Here is a 20268-nt window from a genome sequence, read left to right as displayed (position 1 = left end):
TAATTTTCTTCTTTATTTATTTCAATTATGCTAATATCCACCTGATCACCTTGCCTTGTTGTAAATGCTTCTTCTGCAATAGAAAAAAGTGTAAGGCCTCCTACATTGATTATCGAGAACATGAGGTCCAATTGGTTGAATTTTACAAGGGGGGCGCCGATGTGACATGACTTACCAAGCACAAGTGAAATCATAATGCTCGATGATGATTAGAGTTTAGACGATACTCCCCTGGTTCCTCCCGCGAGCACCATGTCGATTAAGAAGGAGGTTAAAATCTTAGAGATTGGTGTTATATTTGTTCCCTGAGTCCGCATTCGGGCCAACCTTCGGTCATAAGACAAAGGCAAAGCGATCGCAGAAGTGGTCATGCGTGAAGAGCCACGTCTGAAGCTGTTGATGGTAGAGCCAGAGGATAGGAGATTCCCTGCTCCCCTTTCTAAGGCTTCCTTGTAGATGTATAACTGAGAAGAATTTGATATAAATGACAAGATTCTTCAGAAAAATAAAGCGAGGGCGAAGGCCTTTATTTACCAAACTTATAATTGAGAAATGAATGAGTCTTATTCAAACAAATCTTACTTGTTAGGGCCAATGTTGAGTACATCTAAATTTTGAGCCCAAACTCATGCAAGTAGATGACAATTTCACTTTCATGTGATAGAAAGTCTAACAAACACTTGTGAGCATATATATTAAATATGTTAGTCCCATCACAAGATTTACAATGAATCATCATTAACTCACGATGAAGTGACTTAGAAACTAGGATCAATGGAGCTAAAAATGACAAAATTAAGAGCATAAAATACTAGGCTTTAGTGCAGTTGCCAAATTTACAACTAGAGAATACCTGCCTAATTTCCCGATTAACAGAGCTGTAACACTTCGCTAATAAGTCTTAATTTGAAGACCTAAAAAAGAGGAATGCAAACTTGTTGGAGGTAGGGCTGTCAGTTTGACTCGTTGTTCGTGAACAACTCATGTTCGACTCATTAAGCTGCTCGTGTTTGGTTTGTTTGTTAAGCTTAACGAGCCGAACACAAACAAATTTTTAAGCTCAAAATAAAAACGAGCCGAACACGAACAAATATTTATTTGCTTTTGTTCGACTCGAATTGGCTCGAAAATAAATAAATAACTCTGCCACTGCAACACCTCCAAAAACACCTCCACAACCCCGTAATAACATCACAGTTTCACACCAATAACACCATAAGACTACCCCAACACTACCACAACAACACAATCCCACTACTCATCTTATAACACTGCTGCAACCCCGTAATAACACCACGGTTCCGCGCCAATAACACCCCAATACTGCCGCAATAACATAGCCGCCGCAACTTCTCCAATAACACCGCCGCAACCCCGCAATAACATCATGGTTTAACGCTAATAACATCACATTACTGCCACAATACTATTGCAATAACACAGTCGCCACAACTCATCCAATAACACCACAACCCCGCAATAACACTAGAGTTCACGTTAACAACACCACATTACTACCCTAATACTACCACAATAACACTGTCGCCTCAACTCCTCCAATAACACCGCCACAACACGCAATAACAACACAATACTACCCTAATACAAACGCAATAAATCCTCGGCTTTGCACTTATAACCACCACGGTTGAACTCCAATAACACCACAATACAACTTCAATACTGCTGGAATAACACGGGCCAATTTTGAGCCAAACACGAACATGAATATGTTATTCGAGCCGAACACGAACACAATATTCACGAGTCATTTCAAATCCGAGCCAATTCAAACACGAGTCAAATTCGAACGAGTCGAGGCTGAGCTCGCTCAGGCTCAATTAGTTTACATCCCTAGGTGGAGGCGCTGAAGACGCAGTCGCTAGCAGTTGAAGAGAAAGCTTTGGGTAGATGATGCCCTTATTTGAGATTTAAGGTAAGATAACGTTAGTTTAAAAAAAAAAACATTTAGAGAATAAGAAGACCATTATGAATGCTCGTGTATGAGAACTTATTGTCTGACAACTATGAAGATGTTTTTCCCTTGTCTGGAGTTTCAATCTATACATTTATGATGCTTAATCATATTCGTTTTTAATTATGTGTAAGATTTTAGTGGAACGTTGAAACGTTAAATTATTATTCTACTTCGATAAACTTTTCCAGAAAAGACAAAAATATAAATAAAGTTATAAATAAAGTTGAAAATAATAAATATATAATATAAATTTAATATTAAATTATCGAAATTTTAAGATAATTGCATATAGTTCCTATAAAAATGGGGTCAAAATATTTTGGGCCCAATGGGGATAGTAGCCGTAGCTGGTGGATGGGGACAGTTCTCTGTCGTTGCAGGAGGGAAGATTTGGGCGAGGTCTTTTGCTTCTTAAAATCGATGGCGTCTCGCGTCAGTCTTGCTTTGCAGGTAATCCTCTCGTCTGAGGTTTAGGGTTAGGGTTAAGCTTTTCTTCACGTTATTTCCTCGAGATCGCTACCCGTTAAGTTTTATAAGTGTTTGACGACTGAGATCGATGGTGCTCGGTTGTTTCATGGCTGGCACAGCTCTTCTTTCTTCTTAGCTTTTGTTTCTCGTAGCCGTGAAGAAAGAAGCGAGATCCATTGCTGTTAAGGAGGATTTTAGGGAGAAGTTGCCAACTGACGTCGAACCCGTCGAGCGTTTCCAGCGACGACTTTTATCTGGGCTTATTATTATGTTCTGCACAAATGGCTGGAAGTAAAGCCAGCTAGTTTGATAGTGATGAAGGCCATGTAAAAGGGATCACGGGTCGGGTGTTTTTGTCTCAGTGCGAGTGGTGATAGTGAGTTCTCTGCGTAATTTTAATTAGGGTTTCTTTTTGCGTCCGACTTATTAAGGTTTTAGGGAGTTGTAACTGCGCAGGTGGCCCGGATCTGGCTTTTTCTTCTGTCGTTTTCTGTTAGACATATTTACGAAAATAGTGATACCCTATGATTTTTTATAATTTCTGCTGCTTTTGATGCTTCACTGGATACAAAACTCAGAGGCTACGTTGGATAAGACGCATCGGCAGCTTTGATAGTCCTTTTTAAAAGGTCTGAAGCAGGATCGGCATCGGAGAAGATAAAGGAAGAAAGAGTTTCGATAAAGCCAGCGAAGAATAGTCTTTTGAGGACCCAGGAAGGGTCTTTCAGTTGTCACTGAGAAATTATTGATTTAATATCATTTCCAGGTGGAGATAAAGGAAGCTAGAAGAGGAAAAAAAAAGGAGAACAGAGCGCGATTTCATTTTTTCCTCTGTTATAGGCCAAAAGCGTCTTTTCTCTCCCACCATTATTGCTCAGTGAGATAGAAACAGTTGCTCTCGTATGTGCAAATTTGGCAATGGTGGATTTGGGGAGTTATTGATGGAAAAAGCTTGTCTTTCGTCCGTTGTTGATTAAGTGTTGAGATTCTTCTTTTGAGCTCTTAAAATCTGAACTTTGATAATAGAGGATTGTGGGAATGAGCTCTGGATTTCAGAATAAGCGAGGGAAGGGTGATAGGGGTTTGAATTTGACGGAGAAGGTTGTGGTAGCCGTTAAGGCTTCCAAGGAAATATCAAAGAATGCTCTGGTATGGGCATTAACTCATGTTGTTCAGCCTGGGGACTGCTTAACGCTTCTGGTTGTGATGCCGCTGCAGAGTTCAGGTAGCATAATCAAACCTCCGTTGCTCTCTATTTTGAATTTAATATTGGAAGATTTAAATGCATGCCACTCAATTGCTATTTATTTACATATATAACACTTAAAACTTCAATTATTACATACATACCACCTTTCCTATAAATGAAAAATTGAATGAAATATTTGGGTGGTATAAATGTAAAAAAATGAAGTTTTGGTGTTAGATATGTAAATACATAGAAATTGGTTGGTGTGTATGTAAATGCCCCATCTATTTTTCTTTATACAGATGGTAAGCTTCCTACTTCGTGTTACTGTAATTGCTCATTAGGCCCAAAGAAAACATGTAAAAAGCTTTTGGGTTGGTTATTAACCGTCCCTTTACTTTTTTTAATAGTTGGCCGTACTTATTCCTTCCATTTAAAATGCTTTTTGGGCATAACTGAAGGCGCTTTTAATTTTTTTTTAGTCTACTTCGTAATTAGAGAAAGAAAGTGCCTTTTTAAAATTTCTAGGATCATGCTGTTAAACTGGGCCAGTTTCCTCTAAAGGGAAGAGATTTTAGTAGTTTAGATGTTTGCTTATTGTCCCACGAGTTACATTATCAATATGCACATTTTTTGTATCTTTTGTTTCGATCCATCTTATTATCATTTAAAAAAGCCCCAATTTATATCCTTTAAGAACTAGGAACTAGATTAAAATTATCATTTTGCTTACATGGCTTTGTTCCTGATCTGTTAGGTAACCCTCAACGAGTGACATACATGCCACTCAATTCTTACAGATTTACATATCTAACACAAACTTTAATTTTTAGTTACATGCCACCTTACAAATGCATGAAAAAGTGTATTTAACTTATTAAAAGTTGAAATGGTAGTGTTTTTGATGTGATATGAAAGATATGGGTGGTGATAATTTAAAAAATAAAGTTTAGTTGTTAGTTATGTTTGTATATAGAAATTGCGTGGAATGGATGTAAATACCCCTGTATTTTTTATCTCATTTACATTTTGGGGCATTTACATACGTACCACTCAATTCTCATGAATTTGCATATCTAACCTAAATTTTGTTTTTTCCATTTATACCACTCAAATCTTACATATCACGTAAAAAATATCACAATTTTAACTTTTATGAAGTGAAATATACCTTTTCATGCAAAGGTAAGATAGTATGTATGTAAGAAAATTGCAGTTTAGGTGTTAGATATGTAAATACATAGAAACTGAGTGGTATGTGTGTAAACCTTCCTTCCATTTTTTTGCTTGTTTTATTATACAATCTTTTGGTTCTGGGTTTCCATGAATTTCTTTTCTTTCCCTTTTTTAGGCAGGAAACTGTGGAGTTTTCCTAGATTTGCTGGGGACTGCGCAAGTGGTCACAGGAGGTCTCATACTGGAACTACCTTAGAGCAGAAATCTGATATTTCATATCTATGCTCCCAAATGATGCTTCAACTCCATGATGTTTACGACCCAAATAAGGTTAGTTCTTTCCCGTCACATTTTTTCTTAGGAAGATTTACATATCAATTCATATGTTTTTACTGATCTAACACCTAAACTTCAATTTTTACTACATACCAGCTTACCTATGCATGAAAAAATGCATTTCACTTTTTAAAAGCTAAAATGGTGGTATTTTTGATGTGATAAGAAATATTTGAGTTATATAAATGTAAAAAGAAAATTTTAGTTGTTAGATATGTAAATGCATATAAATTGGGTGGTATATATGTAAATGCCCCTTTCTCTTATTTCTAGAAGGTTATGTTTTTAACTGCTATCATTTATGTCACCTTCTCTCAGATTAATGTCAAAGTAAAAGTTGTATCTGGATCTCCTTCTGGTGTTGTAGCTGCTGAATCCAAGAGAGCTAATGCCAGTTGGGTGGTTTTGGACAAGTAATATTTTTAACTGAAGTTTACTTGCAAAGGGATCTATCCTTATTAAGTTATAGGGAAAATTACATACGTAGCTGACAATTCTTATGTATTTAAATTTCTCACACCTAAACTTTCGTATTTACATACATAGCACTTTGGTGCTTCAAGTCTATTCATGAAAAAGGCGTATTTCACTTTTAAAGAATTGTAATAGTGCTATTTTTTATGTGATATTAAAGATTTGTATGCTATGTGTGTTCATACTGAAGTTTGGGTGTGAGATGTAAATACATAAGAATTGTGTGTTATGTATGTAAATGCTCTTTGTTTTGGAAGATTTACATACATACCACTCAATTTGAATTTATTCACATAACTAACACCTAAACTTTACTTTGTACATATATGTAACTTTATTTATGCCTCAAGAAGTATATTTCACTTTTAAAAGTTATAATAGTGATATTTTTTGTGTGATATGAAAGATTTGTGTGGCATAGATGTAAAACGTAAAGTTTAAAGTACAAAAATAGTCCCCTGCCTGTTAAATGAAATCATTTTAGTCCCAGAATTAAAAAAAAGTTCCAAATTAGTCCCTATAGTATTAAATTGGGGCTGAAGGACTATTTGAACCCATATTAAAAGAGTTTGAGAACTTAATTGACACTTTTATTGACCATGAGACTTAAAATGATCCCCCCAAAGAATTAAGGAATTATTTTGAGACTTTCTCGGAAGATGTTATACATCCAAATACATAGGAATTAGGTGTGGTTTGTATGTAAAGACCCCTTTTGTTTTTCTTAATATTTGGTCTTATGGATTGTTACACAACTGCGCTTCATCAGGCAACTTAAACAAGAGGAGAAGCACTGCATAGAGGATCTTCAATCTAACATAGTCGTCATGAAACGTTCCCAACCAAAAGTTCTTCGATTAAATCTTGTAAGATCGTCTGAGGCCGAGCCCTCTGAGCTGTGTACTCCACCTCTTGAGTTTGATGTATCGGCCACAGAAGTTAAGAAGGATTTAAAGAGCCTTCAAGCCTGCATTCAAGGTCCTACTGTTACTCCCTCAAGCAGCCCTGAAATAGAGACCTCATTTACAGCTACGGAAGCTGGAACTTCCTCAATATCAAGCTCAGATCCTGGAACTTCACCATTTTTTATCTCTGAAACAAATAACTTTCTTAAGAAACCAGAAATGGTGGAAGTAAAGCAAAATCAAAACTTGGATGTAACAAGCTCTGATTCTGATGGTGAAACTTTGAGTCCGAGTCCTTCGACATCCCTCGAGTTACAGCCATGGATGGCCCGGATTCTCTCTGGCAGGCAATCATCTTCTAAGCATGTTGAAGCAATCTCTCACCGACTTAATGATTCCCGTATATCTAAAGCCAAAAGTTTGCTCGAAAAATATTCTACGCCTGATCGAAAAGCTCGAATAAGCACAATGAACTTTCGTTCGGAGTGGAACTTTAGTGGCGACGTGCGAGAAACTATGCCGGGAGGTCGAAATTCAACGCTGGTGTCACCTCCGTTATGCTCGATATGTCAGCACAAGGCACCGGTTTTCGGAAAACCTCCGAGGTGGTTCACTTACTCTGAGCTCGAACTCGCAACCGGTGGTTTTTCACAGGCAAACTTCTTGGCGGAGGGCGGGTTTGGATCGGTTCATAGAGGGCTCCTCCCTGACGGGCAGGCCATTGCTGTGAAGCAACATAAATTAGCGAGTTCGCAGGGTGATCATGAGTTTGGCGCCGAGGTTGAAGTTCTAAGCTGTGCGCAGCACCGGAATGTTATTATGTTGATTGGGTTCTGCATCGAGGATCGAAGAAGATTGTTGGTTTATGAATATATTTGCAATGGGTCGTTGGACTTCCATCTTTATGGTAATTTTCTTTTTGTTATTTGAAGAAAGGGGTATTTACAACAATTTCTATGTATTTACATATCTAACTAACACTTAAATTGTACTTTTTATATTTATGACACATGAATCTTTGAAATCACATCTAAAATTCCACTATTTTAACAATTTAAGTGAAATACAGCTTTTAATATTTAGGTAAGGTGGCATATAGTTAATAATTAAAGTTTAGGCATTAGATATGTAAATACACAAGAATTAAGTGATATGATATGTAAATCTTCCTTGAAGAAAAGGATTTATCTAATCTTTTGTTTTCAATCTTGATTATTTATTGTGAATATCATATATTTATACTTTTGTTATGAAGTTATCAACTTGATAATATCCGCTGTTAGGTTGAGAATGGGAAACGACATCTAGAAAAATACCAAGGGGCATTTGCATACATGATACATACCTCACAATTCTTATATATTTGCATATCTAACACCTGAAGTTTGATTTTACATGCATATCATTCAAATACCTAACATCAAATAACGTTGAATAAAAGAGACCACTGTTACTAACTTTTTTGAAGTGAAATTCAACTTTTCTTGCATGGGCTTATAACATGAACCGACTAAAGTGTTAAAAAATGTAAATATCAGACTATAGGTGTTAGGTATCTAAATATATAAGAATTGTGTGTTATGTATATAAATTTCCCAAATACTAAACCTTTCAAAATAATGTTGATGATACCTCATAAATTCATGAATATTTGCAATGGGTCATTGAACTTCCATCTCTATGATAGTTCTCTTGTTGTTAACTGAAGAAAAGTATTTATCAAATCTTTTATTTTCAATCTTGATTGATAAACTATTTCTTGTGAATATCATGTATTTATGCTCTGTACAGAGTATTAACTTGAAAATTTCCACTGTTACTAGAATATATTGAGGGGCATTTACATACACACCACACAATTCTTATATATTTTCGTAACACCTAGACTTCGATATTTAGATGCATATCACTTAAAATCTTCAACATCTCATAAAAAATGGCACAATTATTAATTTTTTAAAAGTGAAATGCAACTTCTCATGTATGGGTTTATAAAACTAAAATGTTATAAATGTAAATATCAAACTATAGGTGTTAGATATGTAAACACATTAATAATTATGTGGTAAATATTAAACCTTTCGGAATAATGTCAATGATAACCTCATAGATCCATGTAAATAGCTCGAGCATTTTGCAAAATTACCTCCCAACTCTGATCTGAGATAGCATTCATCTAATACTAATTTTATTTGTAGGTCGTAATCGAGAACCACTTGAATGGCCCGCCCGACAAAAGATTGCTGTCGGCGCAGCACGAGGATTGAGATACCTTCATGAAGAGTGTAGGGTTGGTTGCATAGTTCACAGAGACATGAGACCAAACAACATCCTCATCACCCATGATTTTGAACCACTGGTATATGCTTTTATTTTCTTCTTGGCGGTCTTGATTGAAAATATACTGATCCATTCAACTTGTTGCTGTATACAAGTCTTTGCATTCATTTTTTGGATTTTTTTAATACTAATTTTCTCATAATCATGGTCATATATTCCAATTATTAATTTTTAATTGCATCCTTAATGTACCTTCTTCCGACCTTTGAAATTTTAAATATGTAGTTTGGATGTTTCAGTCCTCTATTTCTGTTTATTTGTCCTCCAAATACTTGTGGTTAAATTAGAAAAGTCCCAAAATAGTTTGACTGTTTGCATGGGGCCATTTTAGTCACAGTCAAAGCGTCAATCTAGTCCTAGACCCTTTTAATATTGATTTAAGTGATCCCCGCAAAAGACATTTTCAGGCCCAATTTAAAAAATCTGGGGACTAATTTAATACTTTTATAGACTTTGGATTAGCATAGCCCCATGCAAACAATTAGGGGACTTTTTTGGCACTTGTGCTTAAACAGCGTTACCCTGAAGAAAAGCTTAATTTAAATTCTACCTCGAGTTGCCATGGATCACCCCCTTTAAATTACACAGAGAAATATTTTATTTCTTGTTTTTAGACATCATGAACTCTGATCAATGGGCACTCATGCCGGCATATAGCCAAAATGATCAGATCTCTAATTCTTTTTTTGGCAATTATAGCCAATAAAAGTATGAATAAATCCATCTAAAACTGTGTTAAATTTAGAATTTAATCTGTTAATTTGCATGAGATATTAGAAAATCCTACGTGATCAAATAATCAGTGTCGCTTCATTATATAAAAGATGAATAAGCTAAAGTTCTCACTACTCTCAATTTTCTAGGTTGGTGATTTTGGTCTAGCTAGATGGCAACCAAATGGAGATCTTGGTGTAGAAACCAGAGTAATTGGCACATTTGGGTAATCTTCAAGCTCGAGTGGGTTGTATTTATTCTCATTAAAAAGTAAAAAATAAAAATAAAAATAGTAATTTTAATATTAAATCTAAAACCCCATTATTAAATTACAGATATCTTGCGCCAGAGTATGCTCAAAGTGGCCAAATTACAGAGAAAGCAGATGTATATTCTTTTGGTGTGGTATTATTAGAGCTTATAACAGGACGCAAAGCTATGGACATTAACAGGCCGAAGGGCGAGCAATGCCTCACTGAATGGGTAAGTTGAGCAATCCTCATTTTCCGAAATAGTAAACAATTATTTAACAAGATTTCTAGGCTGGATAACTCTTTCTGATTTATTTGTGGCGAATTTATTTATTTATGTATTTTTCTTGAGCTAATAATGGATGAATTATTATGGAGGCTAGGATCAAATGAGTCCTCATATTTTTTTAATATTGGATTGAAATAGTCCTTAAAAAAAAGACTATTTTAGGCTCCATTAGAAGAGTTTGGGAATTAAATTGACACTTCTATTTGTTCTAGACATCAAAATCTTTCCTATCACATCTAAAATACCACCATTTTTAAAAAAAAGTGAAATTCATATTTTCATGCATAGGTAAGGTGGTATATGTATGTAAAAAGTAAAAGTGTAGGTGCTAGATATGTGTAAATGCATAGGAATTGAGTGGTATGCATGAAAATATTACATTTTTTTATCGAGTAAAGTGCCAAAATAGTTCCGAATTATATAGATGGGATCATTTTAGCCCTTTATAAAAGTGCTAAATTAGTTTTAGTGAGGGCTAAAGTAGTCTTCCGTAGGGACTATTTCAACCAATATTAAAAGATTTCGAGGACTAAATTGACACTTTTATAAACTTTGAGATTAAAATGACTCTCTGCATAGAGCCAATGGATCATTTTGACAGTTCTCTCTTTTTTTTTTATTTAATCAGCTAGTGTCCTTTTTGTTCAGGCTCGTCTCATTTTAGTCCCAAAGTTTATAGAAGTGCTAAATTAGTTTTGATAAGAGCTAAAATTTATCTTCACTGGGGACTCTTTCAACCCATATTAAAGGAGTCTAGGGATTAAAGTGATACTTCCATAAACTCTGGGACAAAAATGACTCTCTATAAAGATTCAAGGGATCATTTTGACATTTTTTTTCTCTTTTTTTAATTTAATCAGCTAGTGCACTTTTTGTGTTCAGGCTCGTCCACTGCTAGAGGAATATGCAATTGATGAGCTGATAGATCCACGCTTGGTTAATCGCTACTTAGAACATGAAGTGGTTTGCATGTTGCATGCAGCTTCACTATGTATTCAGCGAGATCCTCAGGCAAGGCCTAAAATGTCTCAGGTAAACTAAAGTTTTTTGTAAGGTCTGATAAATAATAATGCTCAGATCTTTAATAAATTCACTATTGTTTTGCTTTGCCTAAAAAGTTTGGAAATTTTTGTTGATGGAAGATTCCATGTATGATTTCATCTAATTTTGGGATTAATTAACTTGCTATCTATATAGTATTCCACTCCTATCTATATGTTCAAGCAAATCTACTCTATATTATGTCATAATAAAGGGAACAGACTTTTGCTTAAAATTTTTCATGTATACAATTAAGTACGAAGGTTTATTTAAAAATTTGGTTTTCTCAAATTTTTTTTTATTCTTTTGGTGGCACATGTTCTGTAAACAAATAAGGACAATAATTTTTCCCACAAAAATCAACGAAAGAAAAAATGATTTGAAATAATCTCTTCAAATTCTCATGCACTCTTTTGAATGATTTGAAATGAGTTTAAAGTTTCATAATATCTTGAGTAGCCTCTTTTCTTTTTTAAATTATTTTTTCTCTTATATTTAAAATGTATTAAGGGAGAAAAATATGTTAAAGAAGAATTTTAACTAATGGATGATATGCTTTTTTCCTTTCTAAAATTTTTAAATTTCAAAAATAATTGAGAATACTTTTTTAAAATAGAATCTTCTTAAGTCATACATTTGAATCTTGTAGATTAGGAAGCTTGTATATTAGGACACTTGATATTAGATAACCTAATTAGAGAGCATCTTATTTGAGGATCTTTTCTATATTAGAGCTATTCCTAATCTAGAGGGTTGAGATTGTGTATAAATATGTATTATATATTTTCAATTGAGAATAAGAAGAAAAGAAGTTTTTAGATAATAAGGAAAAAAATTGTATCAGAAATTCTTCTAATTGTTCCCATATGCATCTTCTATTTTCGACGTTAGCCGTTGGGACTCGTTCGTCTTTTTCTTTGGCTCAGGCTTGTTTCAGCTTCGTCAACGTCACCGTCTGCTTCCCGCGACATCATCATTCGTCTTCGGCTCGAATTGGCTTTGGCTTTGTCTGCTTTGAATGACGTCTTCTACACCAACCTCACCTTCAATTTTGCATGCTTCAAACAATATCATTTGCATTTATCTAGAAGCATCGTTTGCATCTTATGGTAGTTCGTCTACATATGCTTCGTCCGGTTTATTTGTGTTGACGAGATTAGGGTATTGATGAAGTTGATGTCTGCTTCTATAAATTTCCTTGGGTGCTTTGTTTTGTTATCTGCTTCGTCTGCTTAGGTCGGTTTCCTTGATTGTTATGTTTTGATTTGTCGATTCAATTTTTTTCTTTTATTCGGCGTTCGTTGAACTGTGGGTCATCGAGTTATTTGTCTTCTAGTGTGCTGTGGCAATTCGTTCTTCAACATTAAATGACATCGATTATGACTGGTAAAAATAAACACTTTGTGACAAGTTTGGTTTCATCAGTGGCTATGCTTATGGATGACACATTAAATGATACCAATTATTTTGCTAAAAGTTAAATGATTATAAATGAAAATAAATGAACCTGGTCTTACAAAGAGAACAGGTTAGAATTTGCTCAAAATCACGGTCAGCTCACATGGTCACTATTAATGAGGTCTATTCGAGTCGGACTCTCTTGATTTTTGCAAATGAATATGCTAAGCTCATCAAATTTCATGAAGCATCCAAGAAATCCTCATCTATCACCGCACTTGTTGTGTTAGGTAACAATGATGCTTATCTACTTTCCTTTTTCACACAATGGGTTGTTAATTCTGATGCTGCAGATCACATGACAGGTAATCCAGAACTCTTTTCTACTTTTCATTAGCACTTGTCTTCTGTCACTTTAGTAGATGGATCTACCTATAATATTCTTGGTTCTAGTACCATCAATATTACACCCACATTGCCTCTAAATTATAGTCTAGGCAAATCTCAATTTGTTTTTAATCTTGCTTATGTTAGCAAAATTACATGAGTTTTAGATAGCCCATCACAATGCATTTTAGATAATGAGGCACATGTACTGTAGTATGTTCCAACCCGCTTTTTGAGATCTATTGTTGATTAAGATATCTATCACTATCAAAAATAAAAAAAAGTTGCGCCATTAGTTTCATCAACTATTATCTTTAGATTGTGAGTCGTATAAATCTGCTAAATATCGTTTGTATTTTGTCCCAATAGTTAATAAAAGAGTAAGTATAGTTTTGAGTTGGTTGATTCTGATGTGTGGGGTCCTTGTCCTATTTATCTAATAGATTTCAATATTTTCTTATTTTCATCAGTTATTTACTTGTCACCAATTTTTTAAACTGAACCATAATTAATTAAGGCATGTATTTCTAGGATATTCTTGTTTGTAGAAAGGGCATCGATGTTTTCCCCTTTCTTAAACAGGTACATGATTTTTGTTGATGTTAGGTTTCATGAACAAATCCCTTTTTTTTTGTGACTCGTTGGTGTCTAAATCGTCATAAAATTTTGTTGAGTTAATGTATCACATCATAAGTTTAGATTTTGCTCACCTTCAATACCTCAACTTAAACCACTTATTAGTATTGTTACTTGAGAAGACCCCGCTCCTCTTATCCTAGTTCGACGCCAGTATCATCTTTTTCAGTGGATCCTTCCTCCAGTGACCTTGATTTACCTATTGTTCTTTGAAGAGGTAAGCATCAATACGTCTATCCTATTTATGATTCTTGCTCGTTTGTTGCTTCTCTTGATTATGTTTAGGTTCCAAGATTTGTTTTGCAAGCCCTATCCCATTCTGGTTGACAATCAGCGATGCTTGATGAGAGGACTGCCTTAATTGAAAATCAGACTTGAAAACTAGTTAAACTACTTTCTATCAAGAAGACTGCTGGTTGTAAATGGGTCTTTAGTTAGGTTCAGTATGATGGATTTGTAGCTCATCTCAAAGCTTGATTTGTTGCTGAGAGCTATGCTCAACTTTTTGGATCGACTTCTTGATGAGATGACTGCCTTAATTGAAAATGGAACTTAAGAGCTAATTGCACTTCCTTCTGCTAAGAAGACTGATGGTTGTAAGTGGGTCTTTAGTTAAGTTTCAGTTTGATGGATTTGTAGCTCATCTCAAAGCTCGATTGGTTGCTAAGAGCTCAACTTATGGAATCGACTACTGGGACACATTCTTTTCGGTAGCTAAATTGACTTCGATTCCCCTACTATTGTCATCGATTGCAATGAATAATTGACCCTTGCACCAATTGAATGTGAAGAATGATTTTCTACATAGTGATCTTTTGGAAGTGGTATACATGGAGCAATCTTCTATTTTTTCGCTCTGGGGGAGTTTGCGAAAGTATGTTATCTTCGGAAGTTCTTATATGGATTGAAGCAAAGCCCTCGAGCATCATTTGAAAAATTTATTCAAACTGTAGAATGGTTTGGGATGCAGAAAAATAGATGCTACCACATTATATTCTATGGACAATATATTTCTGAAATCTTTTTATTTGGTGATTTTATGTTGGTTATATTATTATTATTGGAAGCGGTGTGCAAGGAATCTTTTCATTTAAATCATTTTTTCAAATTTAGATCAGCATTAAAGATCTGGGTTCCTTGAAGTACTTATTGGGGATCAAGGTATCAAGGAGCAAGAAAGGCGTCTTTCTATTTCAACAAAAGTTGTGTTGGAATTGTTAGTAGAAATTGGGAAATTAAGGGTCAAACCATGCAATGCTCTGGTGGTTTGAGTTTTATTAATGATCTTGAACAATATGGGATGTTAGTTGGAAAATTAAGCTAGCTCATAGACTGTAGAGGGAGACATAAACTCACTTATTGACTTTGATTCCCCTACTACTATCATTGATTGCAATGAATAATGAGCTCTTGCACCAACTGAATGTGAAGAATGATTTTCTACATAGTGATCTTTTGGAAGTGGTATGCATGGAGCAATCTTCTATGTTATTTTCACTCTGGGGGAGTTTGCAAAAGTATGTCGTCTTCAGAAGTTCTTATATGGATTGAAGCAAAGCCCTCAAGCATCATGTGAAAAATTTATTCAAACTGTAGAATGGTTTGGGATGCAGAAAAATAGAAGCGATCACATTATATTCTATAGACAATATGTTTCAAAAATCTTTTTATTGGTGATTTTATGTTGATTACATTATTATTATTGGAAGCGGTGTGCAAGGTTTCTTTTCATTGAAATCATTTTTTCAAATTTAGATCAGCATTAAAAATCTGGGTTCCTTGAAATACTTCTTCGGGATCAAGGTATCAAGGAGAAAAAATTTGTCTTTCTATTTCAACAAAAGTTGTGTTTGATTTGTTAGTAGAAATGGGGAAATTAAGGGTCAAACCATGCAATGCTCTGGTGGTTCCTAATCAGAACTACCAAATGTGGAGAGTTTTATTAATGATCTTGAACGATATAGGATGTTAGTGGGAAAATTAAGCTAGCTCATAGTAACTTGTCCCGACATTGCTTATTCAGTTAGTATTATAAGTGAGTTTATGTCTCCCTCTACTGTCTATCATCGATCAGCTTTGAAACAAATACTATGCTACCTCAAGGGAGCTCCTGAACAAGTTATCTTATATCGGGATCATGGGCATAAAATTATTGAATGTTTATCTGATTCAGATTGGACAAGTTTCAAGATTGATCGAAGATTCATTACTGGATAGTGTCTTTGTTGGTGGTAATTTGGTTTCATGGAAGAGTAAGAAACATAATGTAGTTTCACAGTCTAGTGTTATATATTAGTATCGAGCAGTGACACAAGCTTCGAGTGTTTTATTAATGATCTTGAACGATATGGGAAGTTAGTGAAAAAATAAAGCTAGCTCATAGTAACTTGTCCTGACATTGCGTATTCAATTTGTATTATAAGCAAGTTTGTCTCCCTCTACTGTCTATCATTGGTCAGCTTTGAAACAAATACTATGCTACCTCAAGGGAGCTCCTGAACAAGTTATCTTATATCAGGATCATGGGCATGAAATTATTGAATGTTTATCTGATTCAGATTGGACAAGTTTCAAGATTGATCGAAGATTTATTAATGGATATTGTGTCTTTGTTGGTGGTAATTTGGTCTCATGGAAGTGTAAGAAACATAATGTAGTTTCACAGTCTAGTGTTGTATATTAGTATCGAGCAGTGGCACAAGTTTTGAGTGAATTGATGTAGGTATCCCAGCTATTGACTTCGATGGGTTTTAAGATGACAATTCCAACAAAGTTGTGATGTGATAACCGAGAAGCAATCCATATTGCCTCGAGCCCTATCTTTCATGAACAAACTAAGCACATTGAGATTGATTGTCATTTTGTTTGTGAAAAGATTCAACAGACTCTAACTTCTATGGCTCATGTGAAGTTTAGAGAACAGCTGGGGGATAGTTTCACATTGCTCTTAATAGAGTTTGTGTCACTTATATGTATAACAAGCTGGGTATGATAAATATCTATGCTTGAGGTTTAGGGGGAGTGTTATGGAAAGTCATAAATATAAATATTTTATATTATGAAACTTGATATTGGACAACCTAATTAGAGGAGATTTAATTACAAAAATTTTTCTATATTAGAGTTATTCTTAATCTAGAGAGTTGGGAGTATGTATAAATATGTAATATATATTTTCAGTTCAGAATAAGAAGAAAGGAAGTTTTTTTGTCGCATAATCCATCAATTTTCTTCACTCTCTCTCTCTCTCTCTCTCTCTCTCTCTCTCTAGTTCAATCAGATCAATTCAATAAAATAACTTGACTAAGGAACCTGATTGGTTAGTCATTTAATGTGATTGGTGCACAAATGCTCAACTGAGGCAACTGAACAACTCTCCTAAAGTCGCCTCATAGCCGAGTTAGCTGACAAAAACACTAGAATGAGTCGAAAGTAGGAGAAAATTTTTTATGTAGAATGATTATCAATGCAAGACGTTAGCAATATAATATTAATTATAACACCCAAGCTATGCTAGGAGAAGACAGAGGATAAATCGAAGATTTTTTTGGAATTCATATATAATATATATTTATTTATAATGTATGAGACCTTTCTATAAGTAGGAGTGAACCCTGTAATACTAGAGACAAAACCCTAGATATTGGAAGACTTGTTTCTCTCTCGTTAAACTTTGTTTGTCAATCATGCTTGAAATGGGAAAACCCTTCCTTTTGTAGTACTATTTGGGATCAATAATGCATTGTCTGATGTGATGATTCCTACACTTTAATGTTTGTCACCTTTAGTCGTTGGTCTTTCTTCTTATCATGTTGTGCTTGTGTTAGTATTTATTGTCCTCGAGGAGTAATGACACTAAATATTATCAGAGAATTTCAAATTCTTATGTGGAAGTGACTACAATGTTGCATGTTGCTCCTTGAACGACACCATTTCATGCACATAGTGAGCAAGCTCCTTGAACTAGCTATGTTTCTCTGGATTAGTTGTGTTTGTTTGTCTTCCAATCATATCGTTCATACTTGTAAAAGGTTTGGTCAAGGTCAAACACTAATCAATCTCAAGTCTACTAGATTAAACACCAGTCAACTCAAAGTTTACGTGTTCTAACATGAGTAAACTTTTTTTTTTTGGGGTAAGATGAGCACTTGAACCTGGCACCTTGGAATTTTTTACTTTATTTCCAACAATGTGCTTAAGCACAATAAACTCGACGTAATGTCATAAGTTCAAGAAAGCACATGATTTGAGGGCCAGGCAATTAAGTTTTGAAGTTAATGGATTATTGTTAACCCATTAATGGCACGCCACTAAGATTTTATTTTTATTTTTATTTTTTATTTTTTATTTTCGAGGGTCTAAGTTGCAAAACTATTGAAGCATATATTGAAGGCATGCATGCTTATAACTCTGGTTTGAAAAGGCCAAAACAAACAGACAATGCCTGTTTCCTGCGTAATCTCTTCCTAGTAAATGTTTGTTTGGGGCAATTGCAGTTATTACTATTTAATGAATAAGCAGCCGTGCAACAACTAAGAGAAAATTGTGCGATTTGTTTGGTTAGTTCAAAATTAGACAATGCCTTAAATAAAGACCGTTTTACCCCTTATATACACTCGGTATTTGTAATTTCATTATTTCAAAATTAACTCATAAATAACAACATAAACTAATTTTAGATATTATCAAACAATTGCAAGTCTAAAATATTACATGAAAGAGTTATACATCACTTAATAATGAGTAACAAAAAAATTAAAATTATAATGGCAAAAATAATATTTTTGTGGTATTACTTTTAATATTCAAATGATCAAGTATATATGAATTTTTTTTTTTCCAAAGATACTCTTTATATGTGATGATTGTTTGAACTCTCAAGTGGATTCCTGAAACTCGTAAGCCCATCTAAAGAAGGCGCATGCTTCCATTGATCTATTTCCGACACACCTTTAAAATCTTTTCTCATAGCTTGCTTCTCGTTGTGATGTATATATACATCATTGCAATCCACAATTGTAGTTTACGACTTCAGAAGCTGTAGAATTCCTTGAACTCGTATTTTTTCGATTTTTATAAAAGAAACATGTATAATTAACTTTATGCTTCGACACCATTCGACATAAAAAACTCTCTGTGAGGGATCTTCTAGCAAATTAATGGAAAAGAGGTATAAAGACATGTATTCATAAATGTCTGAAGTACTTGAGGCACATGCTATTTGATGCTGTACATATATTAAAATGACCATTTTGCATTTGTCGAGTACCAAATTAACGGCTATCTAGAAGAACATGAGACATGTCTAGAACCTAAACTATCATATTTACATGACATTCAACTCTTTGAATCACATCAAAAGCATCACTATCACCAACATCTTAAATATGGAATTCATCTTCTCATGCAAAGTTTTTTTGATCTCAAGATGTTACAAACCTAAATATCAAACTTTAGGTGATGTAAATGCATAAGCTTTGTGTAATATATATGTAAATTTTCCAAACTATCATATTTACATACATATTCAACTCTTTGAATCACATCAAAAGTACCACTATCACCAACATCATAAAAATGGAATACATCTTCTCATGCAAAGTTTTTTAATCTCGAGATGTTACAGACCTAAATATCAAACTTTAGTTGATGTAAATGCACAAGCTTTATGTGGTATGTATGTGAATTTTCCTAATATAATTTGTTTTGTTTTGCCTGATGGGATTGAAGGTTCTGCGCATTTTGGAAGGAGATTTGGTGATGGAGCCCAACTTTGCCGCCACCTTCCCCGGCGGCGAAGTTGGCAGCAGGAGTGGAAGATTGTGGTCGGAGCAGCACGGCGGCGGCGGCAGCGAAAAGCAACATACTCGTTCAAACAGTTTCGGTGGTGAACAATCTTATGATCAGCTCAGAACCGATTGGGGAGAGAAAGCTACTACTTTTCTTAGGAGGTGATAAATCATTCCAGATCCTTTTTTTTTTTCCTTTAAATCATCGTTTGTATGTATTTGTATAGTGTTTATCAGAGTACCTTCTTATATTTCTGCAAATTATTCACATTTATATCTGGAAAGCTTAGGAACTGTTTGGGATCACTTTTTATTTTTAATTTTTGTTTTATTTTTATTTTGTTTTCTGCTTTTAAAAAAAAGTGTTTGTACTCTTATAATTTATATATTTTTAAAAACAAAAATATAACATGTTTTTATTTTTATTTTTAAAAAAAGTCAACGTGACGCTCCAGTATTAAACTCGACTGCCTATGTCGTATATTTTTTTCTTACTCCAACCAACATAAAGCATTATCTGTGTGTGTGGCGTCGGGTGATAGGCGGGCGGTGCTCGGTGGTTGCTAGTGGGGGCTGGCGGCGGGCAGGGTGGCAATTGACGGCTGGCATCGTGGGATGACTGTGATGGCATGCAGAGCGGGCTGCGGCGGTCAACGGATGGCTGCAGTGGGTGGCGGGCGACGCCTTGAACAGGCAATGCTTAAAAAAACATGTTTTTAAATAAGTGAAAATATAATTTTTATGTTTTTGATGTTTTGAAAATAAACTTAAAAAAAAAATAATAAGTGAATAAACCAACCCTAATTTTTATTTTGTTTTTGGATTTTTGTTCAGGAAAAAAAATAATAAAATAAAGAAAATAATCCCAAGCAAAGCTTTAGTTTTTTTTCCATTTTA

At 34.5% G+C, this 20268-nt stretch overlaps 1 protein-coding gene across 3 annotated transcripts; it reads left to right on the top strand.

Annotated features, from left to right (window-relative positions):
- Positions 1-2314: 2314 nt before the first annotated feature.
- On the top strand, positions 2315-19987 carry LOC110027417 (inactive protein kinase SELMODRAFT_444075-like). Of its 3 annotated transcripts, none has more exons than XM_020728850.1 (11): positions 2315-2428; positions 3025-3671; positions 4987-5141; positions 5466-5560; positions 6391-7433; positions 8725-8885; positions 9730-9806; positions 9916-10063; positions 11003-11152; positions 19313-19533; positions 19914-19987. In XM_020728850.1, the coding sequence occupies exons 2-11, from the start codon at positions 3485-3487 to the stop codon at positions 19936-19938; spliced, it is 2262 nt and encodes a 753-aa protein (XP_020584509.1). In that variant the 5' UTR covers positions 2315-2428; positions 3025-3484; the 3' UTR covers positions 19939-19987. The 3 variants fall into 3 exon arrangements, with proteins under 3 accessions (XP_020584509.1, XP_020584508.1, XP_020584510.1); XM_020728849.1 differs by having other exon boundaries at positions 2566-3671; XM_020728851.1 differs by lacking the exon at positions 19914-19987 and having other exon boundaries at positions 2315-3671; positions 19313-19677.
- The last annotated feature ends 281 nt before the right edge of the window (positions 19988-20268 follow it).

The sequence above is a fragment of the Phalaenopsis equestris genome, unplaced genomic scaffold (assembly GCF_001263595.1).
Source record: "Phalaenopsis equestris unplaced genomic scaffold, ASM126359v1 Scaffold000428, whole genome shotgun sequence".
Lineage (NCBI taxonomy): Eukaryota > Viridiplantae > Streptophyta > Magnoliopsida > Asparagales > Orchidaceae > Phalaenopsis > Phalaenopsis equestris.
Note: the sequence above shows the minus strand (reverse complement) of the source record. Positions and strands in the feature narration are given on the sequence as shown.

Excerpts from the sequence above, each read along its gene's own strand:
- LOC110027417 (XM_020728850.1), top strand. The coding sequence starts at position 3,485 with ATGAGCTCTGGATTTCAGAATAAGCGAGGGAAGGGTGATAGGGGTTTG. Across the intron at positions 3,672-4,986 it reads GATGCCGCTGCAGAGTTCAG|GCAGGAAACTGTGGAGTTTT; the intron begins GTAGCATAATCA and ends TCCCTTTTTTAG. Across the intron at positions 9,807-9,915 it reads AGAGTAATTGGCACATTTGG|ATATCTTGCGCCAGAGTATG; the intron begins GTAATCTTCAAG and ends ATTAAATTACAG.